Raw genomic sequence first — 18,947 nt, 5'->3', positions numbered from 1 at the left:
ATGTCCTGCCATTGAAACAGGATGACGGGAAGTGAAAAGAATAGTCATTGTGAATGAACTACATGAAAATTCTGTGTAGGGATTTCACCTAAATATTTTCGAGCCAGGAGATTTCTCGAGCAATTAGAACGATTTTTAGCGGCAAGTGCTGGGCCTTATTTTACTTTTTCTTTCTCCCTGCTTTTTTTTCCCCCTTAAATGCCAGAAGCTCAGACCTGCACACAGAAGCAACAGGACCCTGTATTAGAATATCACCTGTCAAACAGGCCTAATGTCTGTTACACACAGTTCCCTCTTATTAAGACCGTGATGCTTCTACTGCTGCCAATTGTAAATCAATTACAAGCCTGCGTGCACTCTCTGAAATGACAGCCTTCCTCGCAGGCTGTGTCTTATCTCCCTGTGAAGGCAGTCCTGTCACGGCGCCCAGGAGCAGCGAGGAAGGTGGACTGCAAGATGGTGAGGCCGTCCCAGAGGCTTCGGTAGCTCAGCGGGTCCCATGAGCTGTCAGCAGACGCTCCGAGGCTTCTCTCGTGTTTCTCTCTAGGTGATTCCTGAAGACAGAGAGAGAGGTCTGGCCGGAGTGGAAATATTTAAATGTGGGTGTTTGCAACCCCTGCTCTTGCCGAGTGTGTGTTTCAAACCAAGACAGTGGATTCCACATAAAATAGAACAGACAGAGAAGATGGAATTCGAGTTGTTTAAAAAGAGAGAGACAGATTCAAGAGGAGAAAGAAAAACAGATTTCAGAGGGAACGGTTGCCTTGTTGAGAAATGCGTGATTATAAAAGGGATTAAGCAGGACCGCTGATTCAGCTTTGAAATGCCTTTATCAACCCAGAGCACGTGTGTCCCCTGGACGATGAATGGGGAAGAGGCTCACATTCTGGGCGGACTCGGCCCCACGGGCACATAGCGCAGCAGGCAGACAGCCTTTGGGCAAAGAAAGCAGATCACCTTCCCTTTGCCTCTCTGCCTCAGTTTCTTCATTCATAAAATGGGAGTCTTAAGAGGACCTAGCTCATGCTTTGTCATGTATCACAATCACCGAGAGACTCCACCCCTTTCATTCCTGATGTATTAATTAGGGGCGGGGCCTGGGAATCTGAAATTTCAGCGAGTTGCCTGGGTGCCAGTGCAGTGGGTCTGGGCACTCCACTCTGAGAACCACTGTTCTGGATCATTCTAAGAGCACCGTGTTTTTCATGCCAACTGTGTTCTCCTGTGAAGTTTGGTATGTCAATACTTGATGTTTATGTTTCACCTTTTATGCTGTTTTGTGGGAATCTTAACCCAGCCTGTAAGTTCCTCTGGGCAGAAATGATCCTTTCCGTGCTCCACGCTCTCTCATTTCCGACTTGGTTGAGTAACGAGTACATTGCCAGTGTGACCAATAATAGAATAAGGGAAGGCGGAAAACTCTCAGACTGTTTTCCCTGTAAACAACCATCTACAAATGGTGATCAGCCCAGGGATTCTCTCCAACGTTCGCATGTCTAACACGGTCCTCGTGATGCTGATGCTGCCGGCCCAGGAACCCCGCTTCCCAAAGCACTTACAGAGCGATTTTTCAAGAATTAAGTGAATTCTGTCATGTCAGCCAGTGAACATGGAGCCTAGCACAGCCTAAGCACTCGGAAGTGTTAGTTAATGGGACTTTTACTACAAAAATGCCTGGACGATCCTCCCTGAGTTAAGACATTTATCAGACTCCGTCATGGGACTCCGTGCTTCTGGGAGACGCTCCAGCGCCTTTTCGGAGGAAGGAGTGTGTTATTTCCGGGGCGCCCCAGCTTCCCCGTGTCGTCAGTGTGCCGAGGAGGTCAGTTCCAGCTCCAAGTTTTTCAAACCTCGGTTTCGGAGCCGACTACCACCACTAAGGCAGTGGCTTACGGGATTCCAGGAGACGTGACGTGTCATATACTGTGGGACGGGGCGGCAGGAGGGCAGTGCTGGGTAGGAGGGGTGCTCTCAGGGGTTTGGACAGCGTTCTTTACTCTCAGTGCCCCTAACCCCGAGGCACTGTGCCTGCTGGCTGCGGAAGGCGCACAGCTCCCCCTTCCCCAGAGAGGTGCTTTGGGTCCTTCCCCACTCGGCAGGCCAGGACCAAGGACAGACAGACGCGGAGTTCCAATGCTGGCTCCGAGGAGGGATCCGCTCTGTGGCTCGGCTCCTGCTGGGGGCACGGGGGACCAGGCTGACCTAGACTCCGGTTTTGCCTGCGTCCTTGCTCAGCTCTTTGCCTCACCCCGTCCTCCACCTCCTGTCACCTGCGAGCCCACAGGAAGTCACCCGGTCTCAGACTCGGCTTCCGGGAGCCTGACCCAGGACACTGTTACTGGTGCCCACTGGGAAATTTATTCAGTTGGCTCATGGACTCAGAGGGGCTGGAAGATGATTCTGACTTAGAACAACAACACGGGGGTCTGTAAGACTTGCCACAAGAGGAAAGGAAATGAGACCTGAAGTTTTAGAGCAAAGACCTGTGTGTGCCTGGGAAAGGTTCCCGCAGCCAGAAGAAAGTTCCCAACAAACCAGAGGGGAGGCTTGCCTTTGCACCAACCACACCACGCCTCTCGCTGGCTCTTCCCGGGACTTTGACCTTCCCTTCACGGCCCCCCTCCTCTTTCCTGGCATTCCCCACGTCCGCATCCCTGTGCACTGACGTGGCGCTTGACAGTCTGGTTGGGAAGGTCTGCCCCCCACCTTGTCTCCGGGCTGTGGTCCACTGCAGCTCCTGGTGTAGCTCCTGCTCTGCCCCTCCCTGTGTCCACCCAAACCTGTGGGCCTGGATTTCTAAGTTCTTTGCTGCTGAGTGACCCCTCCCTTTGCATTTCCTCCTCCGCTTGTGTCTGGGGCTGAGACAGTGGTGGGGGACCTGTGCTGCTTACACATTCACCCTGCTTAAATCCCTCTCCACGCTGCTCCAGCATTTTGCGTTTTAGCCTCACCATCGCTGATCTTCCAGAATCCCTCCTGATCTCCATCCCTTCCTGCATCCCTGGGCTGCTATGCATCTGCCTTGACCTTCAGCACCTGCTTGCCCTGGCAGGTGGGCTCATCTCTTTGAATTTAACCTTCACTTCTCCTTGCCCACAGTCTACCACAGCACTCTTTCCTCTTGTGACTTTGGGCCCTCCTGCTCGCTCCTGTTCTGCCTATGCCTGCCCCTAATATGACAAGTGTGATTATCAAAAGTCTCCTTTCCCCAAGATTTTGTAAGACAGCCTGCAATTTCCCATCCTTCGATGGGAGAAAGCCAGGCAGTTCGGGAGCTAAACAGAAAAATGTGAATCACCATTCAGGGGGATGTGCCTAGTCCTCTCTGGTCCTGTGAGATCTGACATCATTAAGAAGAAAAGTAAATAATACTGGAAGGGACATCAAAATAAGGTACAAATGAAACGGGAAAAAGGAATGTTTTGTACTTAATCAGCCCTTCTCGTTGTGTTAGTTTCTTATTGCTGAAGTAACAAGCCACACAAATGCAGTGGCTCAACACAACACAACACAACTCCATTACTTTGTGTTGCAGAGGTCAGAAGTCCGAAATGGCCCTCACTGGCTGCAGACGGCGTGTCGGCTGGGCCGTGCTCCTCTGGAGGCTCAGAGGGCAAAGCCCCTCCCTTCCCTTTCCCGCCTTCTGGAAGCTGCTGAATTCCTTGGCTCCAGGCTCCTTCCTCCCTCTTCAGGACATCAGTCATGTCACCCTGACCTCTGTTTTTGTCACCACATCTTTTCAGACTGTCCCCTCTGTCTCCCTCTTTCACATATAAGGTCCCTTGTGATGACACTGGATCCACCTGGGTAATCCCAGCTAACCTCAGGATCCTTAATCCCATCTTCAAAGCCCCTTTCGCCATGGAAGGTGACATAATCCACATGTTCCAGGGATTAGGATGTGGATCTCTTTGGGGGAGGGGCATGATCCTGCTTACCCCACTTCTTGTGGCAAATTGCGTGGTTAATTCAGAGAACTCTGCTAATGCCAGAATATGCCTCCAGTGCACGCACCTTCTCATTTATTCGTCGCCATAGCTCATAAAGTAGACACGGGATCAAACCTATTGTATCTGTGGGGCAACCGAAGCTCAGTGAAATAAGTCATCTGCCCAGGTTTGTGCAACCTGAAGATCTGGTTGCGTGTTTTCCTGGCACTTCGTTTCCTGTCCTCCCCTAGCTCCACCCCGTCTTCTGACAAGTATTTAAATAACTGCAGCCTCGTGAGAGCTCACCTGGGGGGGGAGCGGGGGGCAAGCCACAGCCTGAGAGCTCACCTGTGACCTCGGGGCAGGGGGCAGGGAGGGGACAAGCCACAGCCTTGTTGGAAACAATCACAGACAAGGAGTTTTAACCCAGACTGGTTTATGTATTAATTGTGGCACATTATTTTTTGGTCTGGATTTTTATGTACTTCCTTATCCTTATGAGTCCATATTTTTGTGAATAGATACCCGAGTTGTTATGGTTTTCATACATTTTAATCAAGTAGATGGCAGGCCATTTCAGGCTGAAAATTTAGGTTCTATTTTAGTACAGGCAAGTGACCTAATATGTCCCAGGATATGATTTGTGTTCCTTTCTTTCCATTCTCTTCCTTAGGGTACCAATTACTTCCTTGGTAGTTAGCTGTCTGGTCTCCATTGCCTTCATCTCTCCAGTCCCTTTCATCTTTGCTTTCTGGCTGTTTGGTTCTTTGGTTCTTCTTTTCAAGCCTGTCTTCCAAGGTCTGGATTTTCTGCATTGTTACTCCTGGGACTAATCAACTTCTAATGCCATTTTTGAATTCTGCAGGTGGCATTATTTGCTTCTTGTGATTCTTCCCTCAGCATCTGTAGGTTTATTTATTTATTTATTTGGGGGGTACATTTCCTTATCCACTCATCTCTTAGCACCCGTTTCTTAGAGCCCATGTGTGGGCCCCACCCTTGCTCTCTCCCTTCTCACACCCTGACTTTCTTGGCTGTTCAAAGCCTGGGGTGTCTGAGAAAAAGTCCTGTGTCTCCTGAGCCCTGTGTGTGGCTGGGGCATATGCATTTTTACTTATTACCTCCCACCGTCTACAGAGCTTCCCTCTCTCCTATCCTGTCATTGTGGTTTTTTTCTTCTTTGATCCTCAGCTAAGAAATTGGTTGCAAAATAGGTGGATCCTGGTCACACCCGTGACTCGCACTCTCCCCGATTTGGGAATGAGGGTGCGTTACAGCTGCGCAGGCGATGTTTCCAGGACAGGCTCCGAAGCCAGATGCTCCGCGTTCAAATCCCCGCTGTGCACACTTGTGCAGGCAGTCGCACTTCTCCGGGCTTCAGCCTCCTCATTCATACAGTAAAGATACGGCGAGTCCACCCTATGGATTTTTGTGAGGAGTGAATGAGAAGGCACGTAAAACACTTAGCCCATGTTCGTGAGTAGTCAGTCCTAGCTGTAAAAACTAAGCAAAAAGTGTTTATGCTGCTAAAAGGGAAGCAGGTTAGAAGATACCCGAAACTCATCCCTCATGCCCTCCACAGCAGCCTTGCACGACCTTGCTCAGCAGTGGGGAGACGGGCTTCTTTGGCGACTCCCTCTCTTCGCAGGCCCTCCCATGCATCAGCCAGCACTTCCTCAAGTCGGGGTGCTTCCCTGCAGTTTTCCACAGTTTCCTCTACTTCTTCTTTGCACTGTTTTGGGAAGGGGAGATGTGTTCGGAGTCTGGCCATTTCTTACAGTTCAGTCCTACTTGTCACGCGCAGCATGTCCTTGGCAGTGCCAGCCCTAAGGACTCCCCCTGCCCCTTCCATTTCCTTGCGTTGTTGTTGTTTTAAAACTGGTCCTGTTGCTCACTTTCTGGTAGGAGAGAGGTTGTGACTACCTTTCACACTGCCGTGGCTTTTAAAAATACCAGTTATTTTGTTATTTTCAAGTATAAAAGCAATACACGTTTGAGGAAGAAAGTCCAAAGAATGCCAGAAAGAAAAAGAAGAAACTGCCCTGACTGGCGTGGCTCAGTGGGTCGGGTGTCGCTCTGTGGACGAAAGGCCACTGTTTGGATTCCTGCTCAGGGCACCATGCCTGGGTTGCGGGCCAGGTCCCTGTTTGGGGAGGTGTGAGAAGCAACTGATAGATGCTTCTCTACACGTTCCTGTTTCTCTCACTCTTATTCTCCCTCCCTTCCCCTATTACTAAAAATAAACTTTAAAAAATCTTACAAAACAAAACAGAAGAAACTCATCACCTGCCATCTCCCCATCCAGCCTGGAGCAAGTCCCGTGGACGCCTTGGCCTCCTGCTCACAGCTGGGCCCTGCTGTCCCCCCTCATTTGCTTCCTACAGTCCTGACATATCACTGATGGGGGCGGTGGAAGATGACATGGCTGGCAGTAGGGCCACGTGGGGGACTGTTTACTCGGTGTAGGAAATGATGCAGAGTGCATCTTGGAAGACCTGGGACATGGGGAAATTTATAAATCCCAAGGCTTCCCGAAATCTAACCAGATAATGAAAACAATCAATTTTTTGGAGAAAAAAAAATTCAACTTAAGGCAACAATGAGAAGGTCTTACTGAAGAGAATGCTTGGTCTGAAGTTGCAAAACCTGGATCAGAGACCTATTCGCTCTACCTATTTATATAACTTCACTCACATGCAAGTTCTTTGGCTGTGAGGATTTCAAAGGAGATCCAGGGTCTGGCACATAGTAGGCACTTAATAAATATCCACTCAAACTGCATCCTCGTGCATGTGCCTGACCAGTTATCATGACTTGCTATCATGAAGGGGTCTTATTCAAACTCAGAATGTCACCCCTGAGACTCAGGATGATGAGGGCAGAAATGCTTGTGCATTTACCTGGATTGTGGAAGTGTTTGTCACGCCCTGAGGTCCATGGGGACAGTTCTGCGGACGAACAGAGCACAGGCCTGCTCTCCGGAGTCGCAGTCTGCAGTGGGGAGCAGTCACGGGCAAAACCGCATGAGAAGTCTGTGCCATCCGTAGGGAGTGAATAGCTTCCAGAAGGTGGCATGACGGTGGAAGGACTTACCGGGGATGGCGATGAACTGAACTGGGTTTTAAGGGAGAGGGAGTATCTTTCGGGACTCAGGAGGTTCCAGGCAGAGGAAGGTGCATTTGCCAAGGAGGGGAGGTACTGAAAAACCGCCATTCACACTCTGCCCTGGGGACAGGTTGGTCCTAGGTGGGGTGGGACTCAGAGCCTATGCTGGGTGCCAGGGCACTAGTGGGGGACAGGAGGCTGGGCTGTTGTTGATGACCTTAAGGGTTGGGTTTTCTCTAATCTGTCTGAATCTGTCTTTGAGGGAACGCTGTCTTTACTGCTTCATGGATGAAGGGAAATGGGAGGAAGGGTAAGGGGCTAGGCGTCACCCCCCTAATGCAGGCTGAGCAAGGACCCAAAGTATTTAGAAGGAGCCAGGGCCCTCTCTTCTTACCACCAGGTGTCTGCCCTCCTGAGTAAGCCCACCAGCAAAGTTTATTCCTAAGTCAGATCACTCCCCCAAACCAGCCATGGAAACTCCCTATGACTGAACATCACCCCCCTCCCCCAATCCCTCCTGTGGGGATGGGTGGGGCTTCCGTGCTCAAGGTCACCAGGGAACACAGGATAATTTGATGTCTCTCCCTCCCTCCCTCTGTCCTGCAGCAATGGAACGGCAGGGACACGGCCCTCATGGTCACCCGTGTGGTCAATCACAGGCGCTTCTCGGCCACAGTTAGCGTGGCAGACACTGCCCAGCGGAGCGTGAGCAAATACCGCTGCGTGATCCGCTCTGACGGGGGCTCCGGAGTGTCCAACTACGCGGAGCTGATCGTGAAAGGTGAGTGCTACCAGCCCTGCCTCTCCTCACCTGGTCCATGTAAGGGGATGGGGGGGCGGGGCTTTGCTCACTGGCTGTTTCTCTTCCCAGTCAGGAGTTTAAGACACAGCTCCTGCCCCCGCCCACTCCCGAAAGAGAGATATTATTGTATAATCATGCAGTATTGCACTGTTATTGGAAGTTGGGTCTTAACATGTAGGATCTGTATGTGAAAGTGTGTGGGACTCACTTGTATAACATGGGAGACATCTCCCCATTGGGCTATATTTTGCTATTAAAGTTAGAAGCAGCTCATGTCCTCGTGTTTCGGCATTGGGCTTTTGCAGCGTCCGGAGAGTACAGCCGTTCCTGAGGAATTTTTTAAAAATTGAAAGCATAATATAATGACAATATTTTGGAAGAATGTTTGAAATAAGTCATCCCTCACCCCACTGGTTTTGATTTAATTCTTTTCCATTTTCTTGTTCACCTTGAAGGATCCTTGATCTGCCTTCCATTAAAATACGCACATGGCTTTCTTCCTGCTTCTTTCAAAGGGCTGGATGCCCCATTTATTCCTGGAAGTCCACATAATTTTTGTTATAATGCTTAGTGGGTGTATCCTGGTTTGTCAAGTGAATCATGCGGAATTTTCAAATCTCCCCGTCTGTAGTCGTTTAGCTAATTCCAGGTGTTTTTGTTATTGTTTATCTTCCCTTTGTGCGAGCAGCAATTAACACCTCAACAGCATTCTCCAAAGAGAACATTTTTATCCTACTGAACCAGATTATTCTCTTGGATGAATTCCCTAGGGGTAGAGTTGGTAGGCCAAAGAATACGAGGATCATTATGGATTTTTCTTTGTTTTGCAATATTGCCTTTGCCAAAAAAAAAAACAACAACCCAGAAACATTTGACAGGTTACATTGGCAGCGGCAGCCTTTGAATGTACTCATTTCCCAGTGTTATGTTCACTGATTAAAATTTTAATGTAGCATAATTTGGTGGATGAAATCAGGAAGCCGCTCCTCTTTCGCTAGCTGTGGAATGGCACCTGGTGTGTCTGAAGGTAAAAACATTGATTGACCACCCGCCCCCACCCCTGGAAGGCTCCTGAGTGGGTTTCCTTGGTCCAAGTATGGGTTGGCGTGACACCCTTGACCTCTCTTTGCTGGGCCCCGTGGAACTGGTAGCCCGGCCTGGACCAGACTGGGGTTTGCGCTCTGGGATTCTCTCTCCAGGGCTGTCCTGACTCTCAACGGGTATTCACGTGGCTGACCATTTGTCTCAGACCCAATGTCATCATGTCATCCTCTGAGAGATAATGTCCCTGACTCCCCCAGCCCCTGACCCCCTATTCTGGTGATTGCTTCCTCCCACATCCCCTCGACTCTCCTTCTGCACTATCACACTTCAGAATTAGAATTTTCCTTTGTTTACTTGATAATTTCCTATCTCACCCTTTGGGATAGGAGCTCTGAGAAGAGGGGCCTCTTCCACTTGACTCATGCTTCTCAGCTGGTCCCTGGAGCTCAGCGGAGGGCCTGGCCCACAAGCTCAGCACGCTGACCTGTATGAGATCGTGGGCTCAGCTGTTTCAATCTGCGCAGCCCTTCACTTCATAAGGCTCAACCTTAAAATATTTGTTGAATGAAGGATGAGTGAATGGATGATCGGCCTCAGCAGGAATTCAGTTTATCACCATAGTGCCGTAAACACTTAGGCCGAAGTTCAACAAATTAGGCGGTCGTCAACAAAACAACCAAGAGAAAAAGACACCATCATTTTGGTTGCATTAGGCTTCCTCCCCTTCCCCTTCCCCTCCCCCTCCCTTCCCCCCTCCCTCTCTCCCTCCCCTCCCTCCCTTCTTTCCTCCTTCCTTCCTTCGCCAATGGATTGTTTTGTGTGACAAGTGGCCCTTGCAGGCCTTTCAGGTCTCAGCGAACGTGCAGGCCCTTCTGGAACACTCCTTATACCTGCTGTGTGGCGGCCTCCCACACGGGAGTAGAAGTTCCAGGCACGATGGACTGAGTTGTCTCATGCTCTCCATGGCCTCACCAGCCCCTTGGCACAGAGCTGGTCATGAGAGAATTGAGAGAATAAGGTGAGTGACTAAGGGAGCCAGTGTGGCATCCTGGACTTCTCACATCAGACAAATGGAACCAGAGAGCGTGTTTTCTTCTCTCTGTCCCCGTTGTGGGGGAGGAGGCCTGGAAGGCCAGATGCGGAGGCCTTTGGGACAGGATGTGAGCCCCATGGTGAAGCATGGGCACCTTTATCTGGGTCACGGGGGCAGTGATTGATCCTTTGCTGGCTGTGAGGCCCGGGCCAGAGGGCAGCCTGGAGAGAGCTGTGCGAGGCCAGGTTTGTGAATGCGACCCAGCAGCGCTGCTGCTCGGGGTCCCCGCACCTGTGGCCCTCTCTGCCCTTTTAAGAAAAGTGCTTGGTGGCCGGTGGCCTTGTTCAGTCTCCTTCCCGGTGGCTGATGACAGGTTGGTGTTCACTGTAACCTGGTCCCATCTTAGTACATCTTGGAAATCCTTTATGACAGGGGTCCCCAACCCCCAGGCCATGGACCGACCATGGTTGGCCTGTGGCCCATTGGGAACCCGGCTGCACAGCAGGAGGTGAGCGGCAGGCCAGCGAGCAAAGCTTCACTCACAGTACTGCCTGGGCTCCGCCTGTGTCCAGGCCCTGCCACCACCCCCACCAGTCCCTGGATAAAACTGTCTTCCAAGAAACTGGTCCCTGGTGCCAAAAAGGTTGGGGACCACTGCTTTATGGAATATCACTTTTTTAGGGACCATTTTTCCCCATTGCATTTTTTTCCTTTTTACATTCAGTTGATGGCAAGGCAGGCAGAAGCCGGGCCCTCCAAAGCAGAAGCTTCTTCACACCTGTGGTCTCAGTCCCTACGTGTGGCTCTGCCCCTTCATCTTATTTTAACTCATTTGATGGCTGGAGAACAGCCAGTGGAGAAACAGAGGGCAGCCCTGAGGGGCAGAGTAGGGGTCTGACCAGGTGCTGGCTCATGCTGTTTTGGCCACACCTGGAGGGCCTGAGGGGTGTGGCCTTGTTGGCACCTGTATCACGATGTCATGACCGGTGTGGGAAGGGTATAGACCACAGACAATAGGCGAGGCCCATGACGTCCATCCCTGGACCAGTTGCTAGTTTGCCTTTTTAAACTTCTGCTCCCCACCACTCTAGAATAGAGCAGTAAGTCCTAGGTTTCTGGAGAAATAAATCTAACCCTTTCCTACACACACACACACACACACTCACACACATTCTCTCTCTCCCCCCGCCCCAATGAGCTAGTAGCACCCGAACAAAACAAGAAAGGGAAAGGCAGGGGGCACCCAGAAGCACCAGGAACCCATTTGGAGGCAGCAAACCTGAGCATCTGGGGCAAAGCGTTTTGTGAAGGTCTCACTCACCTCTTCCAGCCCCTGGCTGTGGCTGAGCCAGAGTGCTTCAGTCCTTTAGTACTGAAGTATCTGCATTTGTTTAAAAAAAAAAAAACAGAACAAGAAAAAAAAATCAAATCTTCCTTCTTTCAGGAATGGGAGAAAATATGAGAAACAAAACAAAAAGATTCTTAAGTGCACCCCCAGGGCATGGGGCTGCTCCCTGAATCGAGTTTCCTCTTCCTGGTTTTCACAACACACCAGTGTCGGTGATGGTGAGGGCTGAGGTCAGGACGCTGACACTGGGGGGCTACCCTGGGCAGCTGTTCTTCCAGGGTTCTTTCATTTGGTTCCCACTCAGAGACAGGAAGGAGCTCTGGAGCCGGGATGCCCAGGTTTAAATGCCCAGGTTTAAATCCCCATCTGATCCCCGCTCTTTGACCTTGACCATCAACCTCCCCCAGCTCATCTGGGAATGAAGATATAGGATCACTTCCCTCAGAGGGTGTGTGTCCTAAGGACTAATTGAAACAATGGAGGTAGGAGTTCCTAGAACAGTGCCTGGCCCACTGCCCGACTTACTTGTTCAATAATGTGGGTGGGTAGGGCCAGGACAGTTGACCCCACTGCTTATTGAACTGCTCTCTGTGTGGCCTTGATGAAATTGTTTACGGCTTCCTCTGCAAAGTGGGGCCCGGAGCAGTCTCCCCATACAGTCGTGTGCTGAGTATAAGGGAAGGGAGGGAGGAAATATAAGAGAGTGCCGACTTGTGGGCTTGGGAACATTTGGGCCATGGGGTCCACACTAGGCCAGACTCCTCGAGTCTGCTCCTGAATGCACACTGGTGACCTAAGAATCTGGGAGCAAAGGGCAAATAGCTGGTCCTGCCTGTGCTCAGCCATCTGACCATGTGGTCCCCACTCCACTTGGCATCACCCATTCAGGACTCAGGCCACACTGGGGCTGAGTCATTGTGCCCCTCAGTGCCCGAGGCTGCCAGTTTCTGCAGACCCCTCTGATGGCGTTCCCGGTGGGTTCTGGCACTGGGTCAAGCAGCAGAGGCCCAGCCTGGGTCTGTTGTCTTGCCCTAAACAGGCGTGTTTATGGCTGGCTTGCTCATGGCTAGCAGGCTACCCTGGGGCTGGGCCTCAGTGCTTCAGAAGGTACTGCCTAATCTGAGTGCAAGTAATATCAGATTCTCGGGGTGACACACAGATCCAAATGAAAGCAAATTGGAGTTACTTAACTCTAAAGACCTGTTGATTGAGTTGTGGTAACGTACCTGGGTGTACATTAGATTACTGAATAATTGAGGCTTTGCTCAATTGGCGATCTGGCAGCGTGACCTACCTGTTCCAGACCAGCGCTCAGAATGTACCGAATCTCTCCCCATCTCTGTTCCCAGCTGTCTTTGATTTTAAGGCATCTTCACTTATCCCAAGGAGGTAGGTGTCTTTAACCAAAGTTCTGCAGATGGAGTCCTGGCGAAAATTCTCTAATATAAAAAAATCGTCATTGATAGTGATTTTTAAATCTCCAGCTCCATTTAGTGACCTGTCATGGGCTCAGAACCCTCTTATCAGTAGGCAGAGTAGTGCCCAGAAAAATATATCGTCCTGGTGCGGACAGTAAATGTTCTGCTTTAAGAAATGGTGTGACTTCCGGGGCAGCTTGGTCATTTCAGGAGTAGGGATGGGGGGTGTAACCACACCGGACTTTCAATCTCGGTCCTGGTCCCTGCTGTCTGTGTGATTTCAGGCAAGTCCTGTATTCACTCTGGGCCTCAGCTTCCTCGTCTGTTCAGTGGGGGGAATAGATCTAATGGGATCCTTATGGGGAGGGACAGTGTATGTAGAGGTCCTAGCAGGAAGTGAACATGCAGGCAGTTACACCTGTAACTATCAGTAGTCCCATTTACTATCATATTCATGGGTAGAACTCGAGTATTTTGCCCATTCTTCCTAGCCCTTAAAGCAATGAGATGCTGCACTGCAGAGATTTCAATTTAGTCGTCTTTAGGTTTCCTCATCTCCTCTGAAATAGGATCTCATCAAATGCAGCCTGTTGGTCAAAATCCATTTCAGAAATGCTTTATTTGTCGCACTTTTTAAAAAACATTTTGTTCTAATATTTAACCCCCACAAACTTCTTCACATGGTCTCTAGATTTGGCTCCTCTCTGTCTGATTCCTGATCACCCCCACATTTGTCTCTTCACTCTCTTTTCCACATACACTGGTCAACTTCATCTTCCTTGAACCACATCAAGGTTGCTCTGACCTCAGGACCTTTGTACTTGCTGTTCTTTCTTGACCTGAAATGCTTTTCTTTTAGATAATTATCTGGCTCATTTGTTTTGTTCACTGGGGTCCCTGTTCAGACATGAGCTTCTCAGAGTCTCCCCCAACCACCTTAACTAAAAAGCTCCAAGTCCCATCTCTTATAACTCTGTACCTTGGGGTCACACTGTAGTTTTCTTCCTAGCTGTTGCCACTGGCTGACTTTGACACTGAGATCTGTATAGTACACAGGCTCCTGCAGGGAGACACTGCGGAGGCTTTGCTTTCCATTGGACCCACACCTGGGACAGAGCTTGGCACAGAGAAGAGGCTGAAACATTGGCCATGTCCAACGGGGAGTTTTCAAATCATGACTTCACGGCATGCAGTGGCGTTACAGGCTCCTCACTCACCCGGCCTGCCTTTGTCTAAGCGTCTCGTGATTGTTTGAGCTTAAGGTGTTCCTCCTACCTCGAAGCAAGTTCGATCCCCTTTACGAGTGCCTCTCCATCTTCTCCTTTATGTGTTGGTCTTCATTATTTTCTTCCTCCTTATGGAAGCTATAAGCTTTTTAACTCCCTGTGTCCCTCTATGGCCTTATGTGTCCTGATTTGGCTGCAGTTCTGGGGTCTTGGCTGACGTGCTGTCACTGCTACTTGCCCAGTGTCCCACATTGCCAGGCCGGTCGTTGTTTGCAAACCTCGGGGCTCTGTTTCATGTCTGTCAAGGGCAGGCTGGCCTCATAGTGCGCCCTCCCTGTGCGTGAGCCCAGCCGTCTGGAGAACACCTACATCGGCCTGCGTCTTAAAGTCATAGACACCTTGGTGACACCTCACGTTATACTTAGCCCACCTCCTGCCTCACTCCATGTCTGATCTTGGAGTGATGCCATTTCAGAGACACCTCAGACATCTTCATCTTTTCTGCAGGCTTCGTTCTCTGTGCGAGAATATCCTGGTGATCGGGTTCTTATTTTTTGTCTTTTCTTCAGTCATAACTTTTGTTAATGGATTGCATTTTTTTTTTTTTTTACCATGACTGCCCTTGGCAGGCCCACACAGATTGCAAATTAGAGGGCTTGGGTTCAAATCCTGGTTCTTCTCTGGATTAGCTATATGAATGGGGAACATCATTTCATGGCTCCCTCCTTATGAAACGGAACAACAGTGTGGCTCTGGATTTGGGACAGGGGCCGTGGCTGTGTCCATCCTCTGTGGACAAAGTGCTGTCCCTAGGTTCATGCTTGTCTTCACCAGTCTCTGTCGTCCCCACGTTTGCCAGCTGCCACTCTTACCTCTTGACTCCTGCCTCCTGGATAATGTCACCATGAGCTTTTCATGGGAAGAGAAGAATGACAGATGGGAGGAAAGTGGGAAACTTAACTAGGACATATGTGTGTGGGGAGGCGAACCAGGAGAGATGTGTGTGTATTGTATTCTATATGGGCACAAAGACCAGCTTACAGTATTTTTGGAAAAGCGCAAATGTGGATAAATAAAACCTGACAAGTGTTGGTTTCCTGGAATTATTTTGACTACTTCATCAGCTGCATGCTGACGTGTTGCATTAACACTTTTAACGCGTTTGGAAATCAAATGGCAATTGCATAAAATTCTCTTTCACTTGTAACATTACCTTCCCGCGTTAAAATGGAAGAATTAGCTGGGGCATGGGGCGAGCTATGAGATCTGTAGTTAGCTAACATTTGCTGACCATTTATGGCATGCCAGGCACTGCCTGGGATATTTCACACGAGATTCTATTTAATCCTTACACGCTCCCTTTTTTTCTGATGAGGATGCTGAGGCCCGGTTACCCAGCCTCCTTAGAGTCTCACTGCCAACATCTGTCCTCTTCTACGTATTTGAGACTTCTTTCTGGCCCTCCTCATGCTACTTTTCCCTAGTGTTCTATTCCAAAACAGGTATGCACTGAATACTGGGCTCAGTTAAACTCAGTGAAACCGTGGGCCCCAGATTTGGAAGGATGCTCTGCGTCATTGCCTCTGTCCCCACACTGGAATGTGATTCACTCTGAAATGGTACAGCCTCTGCCTACCCCTGGGGTCCTTACCTTACTTGGGGGATTTCATCCCCCAGGGGTCATTGGGCGATGTCCAGAAGTGTTTTTAATTGTCACACCTGGAAGGGACGTACTGGCATCCCAGTGAGCAGAGGTCAGAGAGGTCACTGACCTTCCTCTAAAGCCCGGGACAGGCTCCACCACAGAGAATCATCGAGCCCCCAAGGCCAGCAGGGACGAGTGCAGTGGAGAAACACGGACCCCAGATCTTCCCATGGGAGGTGTCTTTATTTCCGATGATCTGGTGTTTATCTGCAATCCTGTGGGCTCCTACCAGGTGGGGCGTGACATGTGGGAGAAAGAACGGGAGCTAGTTCCTGGCCATGAAGAAGTGATTCAGCTTCTCTGAGCCCCAGTCTGTCTGGAAAATTGACATTCAACTTCTGATTTATGCTGACTTGCCGCTCTGGGCCTCCTCCTATTTTTTACTCAGTACCCATAGGGATCCGGTAGAAGGCAAGTGCAGTACTGGGAATGCAAGATGCTCCTGCTAACTCTCAGGCCAATAGAGCCGCTCCATGTGTACCAGAGCCCTGCGCTTTCCCTTCCACGAAGTGGAATTGTGACCCAGTATTCCGCTGCCTGGCCAAGGACTACATTTCCCAGGCTTCCTTGTTCTCAGTAGAATCGTGATTGATTCCAGTTAAAGGAAGGTGAGCAGAAGTCCTGCAAGTCTTTTCAGAGCCAAAGGGTTTAAAAAGTAGTTACTCATTCTCCGCATTCTCTTTTCCCTCTTTGGTCGGATGGGTGTAAATAACTCTGAGCCCATAGAAGGTGACAGTGTCACATGTCAAGCAATTTTGAGTTCCCGAGTCACTTTGTGGGGAAAAATTGGCTATGAAACAGGCCTATTATTTGAGCAATAATAAACCACTATTCTGTTAAGCTGCTGTGCCTTGGGGTTTGTTTCAGCAGCTAGCTTTATGCTAATTAATACAAGTTGGATCAAGCAAAGTCATTAGCAAGCTCTCCAGGCTTAACCTAGCTGAATGAAGACTTTCTAACTTGCCTCAAAAGAGATGAGAAGGTATTGTACTTCCTCCCTCTCCCATTGATATCGGGCTCAAAATTTCAAGTTGCATACAACTGGAAAGTTGGAAAACTATTTTTTTTGTTAGGTGTTGCTTTTTTCAAAGATTAAAGTGTCCCTTCCTAACCATTATTAATTGAGGTAGAATCTACAAATTGCAGAACAACATGTGAGCACAAAAAATTGTGTTTATGGTAAGGGAGGGGCTGGGATGGCCTTGGCTGTAGCCCATGAAGCTCAGGAAAGATGGGAGCTCAGGTAGAGTCTGTCTAGACGTGACAACTTGGAAGCCCAGTCCAGAAGGGTGGGTCTTGCATTAGAAGCTCAAGGACAGGTGGTACCTCTGTCAGGTGTATCAGGGTGTAGGACACCAGCCATATGTGAGGGAATGTGAGGGCAGAATATCTGGGCAGGGGCCGGTCTGGGGCTCTGGTCCCAGGAGCACTTGACGCATGAGGTGGATGGATGTCCAGGTGGACAGTGCACGTCGGCCCAGCTGGCTTGGATCTGTCCTCTTGCCCAAACTCCACCAGGTCCCCTTGAACTTAAGGCTTTACACCTACCAGTGAAACCAGTGGACTGCAGCTGGGGATGGGTCAGAAGGGGAGAAGTGGAGCCAAGCATTTTGCATTTCCAAAACAAGTACCTCCACTCCTTCAGCTATGGACCTCCTGAAGAAATCATGGCAGTGCATTTGAACATGAAAACTGGAGCAACAAGCAGTAGGCAGATGCCAAAGAAGCATCATCTCAGCGCTCGGGAGGTGGGCACAGTGGGTTCCCAGGGTGCTCAGTGGGGCTCCTTATGTTCACCTCCTGCTGGTTTCAAATGCCACACTCAGGTTCCCGGCCCAGGACGTGCTTCCACCCTGATCCAGGGGATGCGGAGCCAGCGCTCAGGGGAGGTTTGGCTAAGAGGGGAGGTAGCCCCCACTTGGCTCCTAATTAGATACGGTTGACTGTTTCTCTGGGCCTCAGCGTCCCCACTTCTCAAGTGAGTAGGCTGTATTGTACAAGTGCGTTCCAAAGTCACTCCCCCTTAAACAATAGAGGCCTTCCTAAAATAGCGGGAAAAGGAAATGACTCAGCTCTGCAGATGCCTGGGGCTCCTAGAATAGCGTGAAGTCCCCACTTCCCTGCCACCTGGGCAGGTGCGTTTCTTTGCTTCCTTAAAGGTTTGATTTTGTCCCCCCCCCTTTAATGCATATTATCCTCCTCCTTTTTCATTCTTCTCTGGGTCCTGGTAGAAAATGAGGCTGGGATTTTATTTCTTTTATTATCTCCCTATCTATCTATCTATCTGTCTATCTTGAATTTATCAGGGTTCACCAAATCTTACAGGTTTCAAGTGTGCAACTCAGTAAAATATCATCTGCACCCTGCATCATGCACCCGTTTCCCCAAGCAGAGTCTCTTTCTGTCCCCATTTTCTCCCCCTTGCCCCACCTCCACCTATCCCCACCCCACTCCCTTCTGTCTGTCACCACACTGTTGTCTGTGTCTGTGTGGTAAGTATAAATGGGGATCTTCTCTTTTAAATGGAGTGTGCTTACACCCGTGTTAATAAAGTAGCAGTAGGCGTGTGTCTGGAGGCAGACGTGACTCATGACCCACTGCAGCCCAGTGGATGGGCCTCTTCCTTTCTGATGGAACTCAGACTGGCGGTAGGGAGCGGACAGTTACTAGCAGAGCAGCTGACAGTGTGTTCTTAGCGAGGAAGAGCCTCCTGTTTGAGAGGAGGCTGTGATTTGCTGTGTCTCAGCAGGCGGCTGAAATGCCCTTTCCAAGGGAAGGCCCAGAGGCTGCACTTGAGGAGCGGGTAGGGCTGGGTCTGGCTCCTGGCTCTCCGCCCACTTTCCGCTTTGGATTAAACTCTGCAGGTGACCAAGTCTCAGTTTCTTCATCTGTAAAAGGTGGAGAATGGCGCTACTTGCCTCCTGTTTTCTGAGTGAAATACCGTATGGAAATACAGAGCATGGGACCTACTTTGTACTAATGGGGGGAGTTCAGAGATTCATTATGACAATGTTATTCGTTCTCTGTACCATCTATTTTTCCACCTGGGTAGGCAGGAAGCGTCACTTCCCAGACTCCTGCACCCAGGTGGGGCCAGAGGACCGTGTGCCAAAGTGACAGACACCCCTTCCAGGCCTAGAAAACGTGTCCCGTGCACAAGCCCCTTGTCTTCCCCATCCCCACGTGTTAAGGCAGGCAGCATCTCCAGGTAGAAGCCTGGGCCCTTGACCGATGTGCGGAGCCCAGCACCACCCCAACCCACCCGTAACCTCACTGGGCTGTGACAGGAATGAGCAACAGCTGAACCAGCCATGACTAATTCACCTCCTGCAGGTGG

At 50.0% G+C, this 18,947-nt stretch overlaps 1 protein-coding gene across 11 annotated transcripts in view; it reads left to right on the top strand.

Moving 5' to 3' along the window:
• Positions 1–18,947, top strand: part of PTPRT (protein tyrosine phosphatase receptor type T) — a 945,487-nt gene that overhangs the window by 368,845 nt on the left and 557,695 nt on the right. For all 11 annotated transcript variants that reach the window (XM_037044094.1, XM_037044090.1, XM_037044092.1 and 8 more), the window contains one exon: positions 7,641–7,815. In XM_037044094.1, the coding sequence (XP_036899989.1) occupies positions 7,641–7,815 (175 nt within the window). The remainder of the gene's footprint in view (positions 1–7,640; positions 7,816–18,947) is intronic.

This window comes from Sturnira hondurensis, unplaced genomic scaffold, assembly GCF_014824575.4.
Source record: "Sturnira hondurensis isolate 20B ecotype Veracruz unplaced genomic scaffold, ASM1482457v3 Scaffold0004136, whole genome shotgun sequence".
In the NCBI taxonomy this organism is placed as follows: Eukaryota; Metazoa; Chordata; class Mammalia; order Chiroptera; family Phyllostomidae; genus Sturnira; species Sturnira hondurensis.
This window is presented reverse-complemented; position numbering and strand designations above follow the sequence as displayed.